At 40.6% G+C, this 11868-nt stretch overlaps 1 protein-coding gene across 9 annotated transcripts in view; it reads right to left on the bottom strand.

The window, feature by feature from the left end:
• Positions 1–3679: 3679 nt before the first annotated feature.
• The window catches only part of CEP112 (centrosomal protein 112), a 177605-nt gene continuing 169416 nt past the window's right edge, over positions 3680–11868 (bottom strand). For all 9 annotated transcript variants that reach the window (XM_074888872.1, XM_074888876.1, XM_074888871.1 and 6 more), the window contains 3 exons: positions 7977–8078; positions 5466–5530; positions 3680–4126 (listed from right to left, as the gene is read on the bottom strand). In XM_074888872.1, coding sequence (XP_074744973.1) covers positions 4123–4126; positions 5466–5530; positions 7977–8078 — 171 coding nt within the window. In that variant the 3' untranslated portion in view covers positions 3680–4122. The remainder of the gene's footprint in view (positions 4127–5465; positions 5531–7976; positions 8079–11868) is intronic.

Raw genomic sequence — 11868 nt, 5'->3', positions numbered from 1 at the left:
TGAGATAAAGGTATTCCTTCACTTTGCTCGTTATACAAACTCACATTTCCTTGTTTTCAGTCCTAAGTACTGAGACTAAGTCTGATACATGTGCTGACATATATAAAGCACATCTCCATTTTCACTAAACTATAGGTTTATGGAGCATATGAAAAAAAAACAGGCTGTTGGGACCCAGGTCTGCAGGTAAAATTTTTTTAGAGAGTTGCTCAAAGGAGATCACAACTCTAAATCCTCCTCGTGTGAAGGTAAGCTGCGTGCCCAGCTTCTCAAGGCTCTTCCAAAAATACTATCTTGAATATTGGATGTATCTGGGTTAAAACAAAAATTAAAGTTTACCGTTGCTAGCAAGAGCATTAGGAGAACCATCAGGAAAGAAAACGTCTCTTCTCCCAAGGAGGCCTTGAAGTAAGCACAGCACTTAACGGCCAGTAACCAGGGGTCAGGTTCAGGGGGTAAAGGCTGCATCAGCAGAGATCAGGCTCAGGGACTGCAAAGCAAGGGCACGACACGAGGGCTTCACTCTTTTCTGTTACCATGTCTGTCTGTCAGTGAAGGAGAGACCATCTTGTGGTAGCAAACAGTAAATAAATGATATTTTGTCCAGGGCCTTGACTTATTTACATTATGACAAATGTCAGATAACAGGAAAGAGAGCTGCATAATTGCCATGTAAAAGTGTTACAGACTGCTCCCAAACACAGCACACGTTCTCCTTCTCTCTCACACAACACTTTTTTGCAGGATCAGATCCTTATTCAGTTCTTTCAATGCTTTTTCACAAAAAAAATATTTCTAATTTAGGGAAGAAAAGTTTTATTTAATTATCTTATTTTTTTGGTTTAAATTGACCAACTGCGTATCTTTCACTGGCTTTATCAAAGAAGCCACCAGTACCAGAGCACGTCTAATTTAAGTGAGCTTTAGTTGGCAGACTTAAAATTGATCATGCATTTTAGTTTCAGTAACTTGCAATTTCTGCACTCTTTGATAGCGCACTTTAAAGAACAAGTCTTCTTTAATGACAAAGGCTTAAAAGAAATGACCTTTCTGAACAAAATATCAAAGTTTAGAGAAGATAGTTCCTTGAAAAAAAAAGCCTGAATTAAAATGACCTTGTGTTCTGAAACTTTTCATACAATATCTGATGTCTCACTTTTCCTTTGTACCCTCAGAACGAGACCAAGTATAACTTAGTAGTGCGTAGTGCCTCCAGTACATTTTGTGATTTGGGAAGGACTTGCAGTGCATTAAGATAATTAAAAAAAAAAAAAAATCAGATCCCACATACATTCTCTATCAAGACTGCTCGTCATTAGAATCAAAGCTGTGCATGTTTTTCAGAAAATTCAATAAACCACTGTAAGATATTCGAGTGATGGCAAATATTTTCTTCTAGTTACAATAAAATCTTTTTCTGTGGCAGCAAAATCATTTCTCAGTTTGAAACCACAGTCGGTAGAGATTTGGGCAAGTAACAGGAGTATCTGCTGTCACCAGTACAATTAAAGCACTGTTGCAGAAGAAAGCAGAGGGCTGGGAGAAGGAGCAAGGTTGTATCCCTTTTCTTCCAACTGCACCAGAAATGAGCATATTTGTTACGTGTAACACAAGAACTGTGAGTGGCACTGAAATAAAGTGTCACCTTGATAAGGGTCACCTCCCTTGATACTGGTGAAAAATGTTATGATGCCTTTTTCTTGCAGGGTTTCATATAAAGTGAAACAATCTTCTCACACAGAGCAAAATCAGTAAAATAAATAAATAAAAAGTACTAATAAAGCTGGAACCATACTCAAGCCAGTTTCGCCGGAGCTTGTTTTGTGGACAATGAAGCCAACTACTGTCAGCTGGCAATCCCTTACCTAGTGGGTGAAAAGAGATGTAGAGAGCAAGTAATATGTATGAAAACATTTCTAGTCCTGCACTTTGGACTCTTAACTCTTACTTGTTACAAAAATGATCAAAGAAATGTTAACAACAAGTTCAAGAGAACTCCAACCAACCTTGAATTTAATTTCTTATCAGGTTTAGAAGCACCTTCAAAATGGCCCTCACACTGTATTTGATGCCAGAGAGTTTCCCAGAGTTTTAAAATTCCCAGATTGACCAAGATCTACCTTTCTCAAGCTGCTTTTTGATCATCAGTGACATCGACAACCCAATTCCATCAAAAAGAAGGAAATTGAGGCCTGAATTCAACTAGCTAGAAGAGAGTCCATGTGTTTCTTTATGGATGCACCCCCTTCACCACTTTCAAAAAACACTCTAACCACCCAGGCATCATGCAAAAATGTGAGCAGAACAGCAGAATTGAAAATGCTTCATTTTCTTCATGCATGAGCAGAGAGATTTCGCTGTCCCAGTGTCTGCCGTTTGGCCACAGGGCAATGTCCAGCGGGTAAATCCCGGTGCGCACAGCCTGCAGCCCTGTGAGCTCTTGGTGCTTCTCCAGGAGAGCCCAACCATCGCTGCCGTGCACCTCTCTGAGTAAATACATTTTATTTTACTGTCCACAATTAACTAAATGCATCCTAACAAACTCCTCCTACTAAAACTCACCACTGCCCCAGGCAAGGCTTTGTGGCACCTGCCAGCACCTCATCCCTTATCAGAGCCACAACAACCCCTTATCTATTATTAGAAGAATCACTTGTTGATTCAAGGAAGGTGGAAAACCTGCCCAGGCCCAGACCAGGCTGACAATCAGCAAAGCACCCAGCAAAGTTGGAGCCTGTATTTGGCAAGGAGCTCCCCGCCGGCGCTGCCAGGAGGTGGGGGTGGATGGAGCCCAGCCTGCCAAAGCCTCTCCTCATTGATCTCCACGCCAGGCTCAGATAAGAGCGCAGCTGGCGAGCTGGGGCTCGGCGGGATGGCCGTGTCCAGCCGTGGGCACTCAAGCGGTCGGGACCCTCCGAATTCTGCCCGGACCGCGGCGCGTGAGGACCGGTGCCACCGGGGTGAGGGAGGAGAAGTGGCCGTTCCCGTCAGCAGCGGTCAGAGGGTCTCGCTGCTGCTGCCGGTGCCACAGCTGGACTTAGAAGACAGGAATTTCTGGCCCCCTCTCAAGCACTCAGACCATTAACTGTGCCATGATACGAACACTGCCGGCAGGATGGTGCCTAGGATAAAAAAAAGCTATTCTTGTGTTCGGCATATCTAAATTTACAGATTACAAATGTACTAATGTACACTCTGGCTCACGGATGGCCAAGAGATAAGGAGGCCTGCCTATGCCTGGGAGGCAGAGACAGCTACAAGGACGACTCCCTCGCTGGGTCCTTCAGGTTTCCACTACTGCTCAAACCTCATCCCTGCAAACCCTCGGGAATCTGTTTCAATTTATCAGGATCATCCAAGAGAGCCTGCACATGCCCACACAGAATCAAGGCCGTATCGGTTACGACTCTTTTTCAATAATGCTCCATAACTGTGTTATCAGTAGAGGACGAAGGGCTTTCCTGTGACCGGCATACGCAACCCCAACGATAGATATCAACTGGCAAAGGTGGCTGCATTTATCATCGTGGTGTTTTCATTCTCGCTCCAAGATTTTTCCTTGAAACACAGCACGAAAATATTTTTCCAGTTAACAAAGCCATACAAAACTCTCGTAGGTCCTGTGGCTACTTAGGTGAGTGAGATGCCCAGGCAGGACAATAATGTCAAAACAAAATAGTACAAAATAATAATATTTTAATATTATGTAAACACATGGACACAAAACAATGTCAAAATATGTTAAAATATCTTGGACAATAATAATAGAAAATGGGATTTTCTTCATGTATAAAAGTGAAAAGAATGGTACTGGGAAGTAATAACAAAAATATTAGTAGAGGAAACTCTACTCACTCGGTAAGCAAGCTCAGCATGGAGTCAAACATACAGTATATTGAAAGCATAAGTCTGTAATAAGATAATGATAAAAGAATAATGGAAGGAAGATACAACTAAAAACACACTGGCACAAGTAATGGCTGTGTTTTCATGAACTTCAGTACATTTTATGTGCTAACAAAACCGCCAACGATCTTTGCATTGTAATTTACAAGAGCCAAATCTTCAAACCTATTCAAAGCAGTCCATTTGGCAATCGAAGAAATCCAACAGCTCCAGCAGCTACCTGAAAATGAAGAGATTCTCGTTAATTCCATCTTATTGTTTTTACTCTAAAAACACAACAGGCTGGAACCAGGGTTGGGTGAAGTTGGCAGCAGGCCTGGGTTGGGTGTTTGGGGGCAGGCAGGGGAACGTGCCACCGAGGAGCGACATCGCCTCTGCAGCCACGGGCACGCGCCGGCGTTAAAGCAGCAAAAAGCAGCGTTTTGGTGAATGAGGGTCAGGTAAATGCTAACACAAAATTTAGTGTGAATGTAGTCTTGGAAAACTGGTCAGGAAGAAAATTTCCCTGAACAGAAGCAGCACAAAAGCTTCTCCAAGTGCCCCACTGGGAGAGGAGCTGCCCTGGGCAGAGCTGGCCCTGCCCCTGCCCTTCCTCTCCCTCAGGACTCGGCTGGGGCTCTGTCCACCCACAGTGTTTTGGTCACTGGTGGCCTGGCCTGATCTAATGGTACGTGGTTATTCATCTTCTTAAACAGCTCTTCTCCTAACTGTGAAGACACTAATTCAGAATAAGTGTGAGACAAAAACCATCCCTTGGTAGTGCTACTGCTGCTGTTGGAGAGAGTCCAGAGACTACGTTACAGCTTTATCTAACAAAGTTACCTACGCTGGACATACCATCAAGGATCTATGACATTTTCAGTTTCCAATTAGCTTTAGCTAATTAAAGAATATTTTAGGATTAATATTTTCAGACAACTTTCACACTGCTAGCATTTTTATAAATGTTTAAATATCTTACAAATTTTTACACTATTTTACAAGCACACATAGTTATTTGCAGAAACGCTCATGTGAGATATGCAAGTATCATCCAAATCCAAGTTTATAACTATAAAAAAGATGGAGTGGCTTTCCTAGGAAGTTTCCTTTTACTCACCTCTCCATGTGAATCACTTATTCTAAAGGCACAGCAAGGCTTTTTATGGCTGCAGCACTTGCCATAATTTATATTGGAGGGTGTAAACGTCTGAAAAAAAAGCTCAGGCTCATGAAGATCCGGTACTTTGAAGATGTGATCTGTAATATTACGCATTGCATCATTGTTTTCTATCTTAAAAGGAGGTGGCATCACCGCAGAGCTGCAGCTGTGCACCGAGCCACTGTCTCATCATGAACGTCGAGGCAAAGCCCAGACTTGTAATGCACCTGCAAGTTCTCTAATCTTGCTCTAATAGTACTGACTAAGCACTGGGAAAATTCTCAGACGCTTGTTTACTGAAAATAAGGATCTTTTAAAATTGCAACCATATTTGAGTGTTTTAATTAAGCCGTAAAACTTCAATAACTGGGATCCACAGGTGTGAAATGGTACAAATTGATCAAAGATAATCACATACCTTCTGGCGTGGTAGGCGTTCAGCTCTTCCTGGAGGACAGAGACTCTCTTCTGCAGAATATTTACCTGTAAAATACAACCCACATGAAAACGGTGTACAAAATTCTAATTAATAAATCTACACTCATTTCATAAAAGGTGTTTTTCTGGTCCATCCTGCCTAAATAAAATGCAGTAACACTTTAACTAGAATTAATACTTGATAGAAGACTGTTAGCATGGCTTCCCGGGCCCTGCTCCAGCTGCACAGGATCTACTCCTTTAGGAACAGAGTCAAAACAGTTTTTAAACTCAGCTGGTGGTACCGCAGGGGTTATGCAAGGGTTTGGGAGCTCCAGTTCTACTCTCAACTCCCATATGATGCCTGTGCTCTGATCCCTAGGCCTTTGCTCCTGTGATGATGGTACTCACCTGTTCTTCAAGTGTATGAAAATTAATGTTTATTAATATACCGTGGCCACTTTTGAATGACTCACCAAGAGCAGACAATTGGGCAGTGCACTTTATATTTAGCAACATTTTTAGAAAACTTTGCCCAAGCCTCAAGTATTTTCTTTTTTTACTGTTTATTTTTATCAATGCTTGGTGCTTTTACTCAGCCTATCCTCTTCATCCTCCTCCAACAATAAATAATCCTGACAGGCGCAGAGATTCCACTGCCCTTCTTGTCTGATGGTTTCGAACAGGAATTTCAACAATTTTCAAAGACCGGGACACCTGTGCTTCAGAAAGAGCCCTGCTCACTGAGTGGTCTGCGACGACAGCGTACCGCTGGAAATACAGCCAGCAGCTATGTATTTCTGGGATAGCACCCAGGTTTTAATGTGTATAGTTACTTTTACTCTTTTGAAAAGCTGCTGCTGCTTACAGAAGCCCTGCAGGTGGATATCAGATTCTACCTTTTTTTTTTAACTCATTAAAAGGTGTGGTATTCTTATATTAGCTCCAGAGTAACGCTTCCTACCAGATAGTGCTAATAGTCAATGACATTTTAAAAATAACTTTATACTATCAACTGGAAATAGATTTCCCCAGCAGATCCTTAACTCTTTATTTCCCACAACTATTAAATGAGGAGGAGCATCACTGCCCTTAGGTATCCCTTGAGATGTAAGCAGAGTGTTTACAACCACAGTGCTGAAGCTGTGTCACTACTGGCACACAGGAATATGAAAGTTTCCCCTACAAAAATTTCCTACTTCTATCAGAGGCTCACTTTGCCAGGGCAAATGTCTCATGAATAGCAAAAAATGCTACAGAAAAACCTTTATGCATTGTAAAGAGCAAAAGAAAAGGGGAGAAAAACTCAAATACATTAAATTACCAACCATCTCCACAGAGATTGCATAATCTAGTTGGAACTAGATGATCTTTAAGGTCCCTTCCAACTCAAACCATTCTGTGATTCTATAAGAAAGAGAAATGGAGAGTTCGTAGATCTATAATGGCTTGAAAAACGGTCCTGAAAATTGGTGTAAGGCATGTGCTGGTATCGAGCCTAAACTTGCATGCTGTGTCCTCAGGGCTTTTGCTCTTCCCAGAGCCCACGGGCAGCTCTGAGTCACCAGCACTGCCCTCTCTTTCTCTCATTTCTTTCCTTCAGCCCAGGACAGATCCCAGTCCTTCCCAACATGTTTAAATGCACAGTCCTGCCTTGGGCCATATGCCAACACTGGCAGTGTTTGCTTTGGATTACCATTATTCCACTTCTATGATCACCCCTCTTTATTGCTATTTATCCTTTCTCACGTGAGTTCAGGCAATGATGACATTTTGTTTTCTTCCAGCTCCTAATATACTGAATAGGAAAGCATCAAATAACTTCTGCAGGAACCGTGTACAAGAAACACAGCCAACTCATTCGTAGTTCCCGATTTACAATAACATTTTGATATTTCTATTAGCCAATTTAATAGTCTATTTCACAGAAATAATATTGATTCTGCATCATACTGGATGAGCTAGTGTTTTGCAACATTAAAGACAAAGTGTTACAGGAATCTGTTAGAGCCTCTTTATATAGGAAAATGTAGAAATAACACCAAGATCATTTGGACAAATATCTTAAAAGAAATATCCCATTTGCTTTATTATATAGGCTGGAAAGAAACCAAAATTATTTCTAATTCTCTTCTGCACCCTTTACATGCAACCTTTAAACAATTCCTTCAGGAGAAACAGGGTAAGGAAGATGAGAGATAATTGTGTGCTATATTTGAAAGGCTGAGAAAGAAACCCTAATACTGAATACAGCACAATTTCTACTTTCAACTGACAACTGAAGCAAAATCTGGGATCAAACGATACAATATGATAGCTCTCAAGGTGAGGAAACTGGAGGAGAAAAGCCTCATGAAAGATGACTGAGTGAGAAGCATATGAGTGCTGCCATGATTTGGTTTTGAGAGTTATTCAGTATTTTGGGCCAAATTTTAGATAGTCATAATTTCTTGTCTGGAAGAGATGTTTTTTATCCAGTCCAAAAAGCTGAAGATGAATAATAAGAATTTACCTGAGATTTTAAAGACGAAATGGTGTCTTCAAGTTCCTGTCTCAAAGATGCTGGCATCAGACCTTTGAGTGTGGTTTCATATTCTTGTCGTATATGGGTCATCTGTAACAGAACAAAAAGAAATTTATATATAGATGGCTACTCTTGGAAGCTGGAGAGTAACTTTTTTGCTTCTTTTGCCCAATTTAGAGTTCAAGTAAATGCAGAATTGTGTTATCAAGGGAAAGGGAAGGAGAGCGAAGAAAGATCAGCAAAAACCTGTAAGAGCAAAAGAGGTGAAAAAAAGGGGAAGAAAGGAAAACATAAGAATAAAGAATATATGGAGAGGAGGAAAAAAAATAATGAAAAGGAAACGGTAAGGAGGCATTTGTTGGGACATGGTCTGAAGAAGCAATAACCATTCCTCAATCTATCTCAACAGAGCATTTATACAGACATACACTTTGCAAAGTGATAGTCAGAAGTTTTCTTTTTGTCTCTGGTGGGATCTGAACCAGGTCAGTAGAATGATATTTGCCCTTTACTCCCTTAGTTATTACAAGGTGAATTACTGTTCCTGAGATTTTTTTACAAAATTTCTCAACTTCTACGCGCTTCTAAGGATTTTTTTTTATTCATCATGCAACTGTTTTGCATTGCACTTTGTGTCTTTCTCAGCTTCATTGAGGCTGTGGGACTTTCAACAAATAGTTTGAGCACCTTAGACATGTTACAAGATCAGATGTTCACACCAAAACAATTAAACCTAAAGCAGGACATTTTACTCCATAACCTTATTCAACAGATGCTGAGTAAACAGTAGTTACAAAGTAGTGTAATAGGAAGACAGATCAGCTGGAAGGATTGTGCTTCATATCTCTCCAGTGTAGCTGTATTTGCTGAATCTTGACCCAGGAGAAGTATGGAGAGTCTGCCTCAGCTCTGTCCAGAGTCGACCAGGACTGCTCCCACACTTTATTGCTTGGCTGAATCAGGGCCTCACATCTGTACTTAACTTCCAATAGGATTAACCACTTAATTCAAATTAAGCAAGTACTTAGGTGTTTTCCTGGATTAGCAGCTGAATATGTAAATAAAGGATAAAAGGGACTCAATATCAGATTAACTTATAAAATATCTTTAAACTTTCAAATTGAATCTATTTTCCAGTGATTTACACACCAACACCATCTTGTGCTAATTTTGTTTTAGTTATCAAATTGCTTAAATCTACCATTGCAACCACAAATCAAAACCTCAGTCTTACATCTGAAGAAGCCACGAGTTACAACTTCCAGCTCCCAGCTTGCAAGGAGCGCACACGCTTCCACACGTGAGAACCAAACACAAAGTTCATGGCAAGATGTGCCAATTACCATCTTACGGCAAAAGCAGGTCATGCCAAAATATGCATTATGCATAATACAATTACCAATACAAAAGGAATACAACAATCTGATGAAACTTTAGGAAAATTCTGTCTATGAGTCATTCCAACATGCAGGAGAAATCTCCAAATCTCTATGCAAATAGTCAATTAGAGGCTTTCCTTGTGAACTGCAAGTGATGCCACTATGCAAATCTAAAGAAAAAAAACCCGGTGAGACAGGAACCTTGTTTGAACTCTGTTTGTGTATAAGCCAGGGATCAAAATTTATGTTTTTGAAAGTTACTCCAATAAATTCATGCTACTATTTCTATAAAGGCTTACAAAGTTATGCATAGGTGCTTTGCCAGGATAAATATTTTCTGAGCCAACAGCTCATTTGGGTGGGGACCTTGATAGAGCAGAAACATATATTTCAGTTAATTCAACATGTGACATTTGTTCTTGGTGAGATGGGAGCAGAAACAGGCAGCTAGAACAGCCAAATGCTTTTCTTTCCTAAATTCTGAATAAAAAAGATCTATTTCACGAGTAAGAGGATCTGGATCACCTTGCCAATATGTGGGGGTGACCCAACCAGCACAGAACCTCCTTGCACTCAAGCTCAGCATTTACAGGCGATGCAGATGTCAGGAGCTGAGCTGGACTCTGGTACAACTCGCTACACCATGACCTGGCCATGCCGACAGAGCATCGAGGACTCTCACCAGCGTCCTCAGGTGCCAGGCATGCAGCAAGAGCCCCTTATTTAAATTTTTCCTAGAGGAAAGTCAAAAAAAGTTTCTTTTCGTAAGTAGATGCAACAAAAATTTTAATATAGCTCCGTGAGTGAAATAATAACATTCTAATTGCGCAAGGGTCTTCCTTCAACCGGGTCACTGGTTTTAATAAATTAATCTGCAAGTGTTCTCTAAATACATGTTTTCACAAAGCTGTTAACGTTTGCTATTAACTCTGCAAAGCAGCAAGGGGATTGTTCCCTTTTGACAAAGGTGTTTCGTGGGAAGTCGTAAGAAACACGTACCGTGCTCTAAAGTATGGGTATATATTACTGGGTCGGCTGAAAATGGAGAAGGAAAATGAGAAACAAGCCCTGGTAGCTGAAGCATTGCTTGGGGCTGATTTCTTACTCTATTCCATAGTGAAGACACACACTTTTTTTTTCAGTGAAAACTGCTCTTTGGGATACAACTGCAATTTGTCTGTTTGCTAAGACAAAATATTTTACTTTCGACTGTGCTCACTAATAATTGCATCACAATAAGATGAAAATAAGATCCCAGCTGTTTCCTGTCATATTATGATAAACAACATGCTGATATTTTTGGCTGAAGTTACTATCAAGGTTTATTGACCCAAGAGATTAAAATAGTGCATGGCAAAAATCTCAATCACTTCTTATAACTGAAAAATAACATACAGTGGGCTAATGTATACTAATTTTAATGGGGGAAGGTTTTTATTTTTTAACACTTATTTTTGACCAATGAAATCTATGTCTGCAGGGTTGGGGTTTTTTTTGGTGTGCCTTAAAGGCTTTTTTGTTCTTTTATAGCCTCAATCTGCCTCCCTAGGATCCACAAATACTGTGTCTCCTCTTGCACTCTTGAGAGATGTTTAAAATTGCAATTCTTCAGCCCTCAGGAGGGCTTTAGTCTGCTGGATGAGGATAGCTCTATTTCATTTACTGTTGTGTTCGTTTTCCTTCAGTCCTGAGAAAGTTTTTTTTTTGAAAATTCATTTTGGTGAGTTGATTTAATCCATGAACCCCCAGGAAGGTTTTATAGCTTTTAATATTAAGCTGCCACACTGGTCTTTGTTTATTCAGGTTGGTGGCTAACATATGAGGTTTAAAGTTTTACCATCAATCATCTTTGGTGTCAGTAGAAACAACTGAAAGCTGAAGTTGCCACACATAGCTCATGTATGCTTAGTCACACGATAAATTAGAAAAAAAAGACAAATATTCACACAATTATACAGAGAGATGCAAAAAGTAAGAAAGTTATAATTTCACTGACTACAATGAGATCTTGTCATAGTTGGGCACTGACCATTCTCAAAAGAGATAAAGGTTGGTTTTGACACCCAGAAGAGAAATAGCCAAACCTGAGCTTTCCAAACCAAGTGGTCAGGCCTGGCCCAATGCTTTTTAGCAGTGTAAGATGAGTTTCAATTTTACTGCTTCAAGGAGTCTTCAGGTGGCACAATTCAGTTTTGCAGCTACTCACTATTTCTAAAAACTTCAGAGGGATGTTTGTGGGGCTGGGTCAGAAGTAGGGGGAAGCACAGGACCAACCAGGAACAAGTCCCATTGGCACGCAGCTGCACTGCAGTCACTCTCCTTCCTTTTTGAAATAAACAGCTCAAGCACATTCAGGAGAAATACAGTATCTTCAAGATGACCAGCTGCATTTTAGTCCATGTGCTAAGAACAGCTATACAGCCACAACCACACCGTATCTTATCCGGGTTCCCAAGAGCCAGCTCTCCCCTTCTTACTTCTGAGAGGTCTGTGATGCTGAG

This window comes from Strix uralensis, chromosome 19, assembly GCF_047716275.1.
Source record: "Strix uralensis isolate ZFMK-TIS-50842 chromosome 19, bStrUra1, whole genome shotgun sequence".
In the NCBI taxonomy this organism is placed as follows: domain Eukaryota; kingdom Metazoa; phylum Chordata; class Aves; order Strigiformes; family Strigidae; genus Strix; species Strix uralensis.
This window is presented reverse-complemented; position numbering and strand designations above follow the sequence as displayed.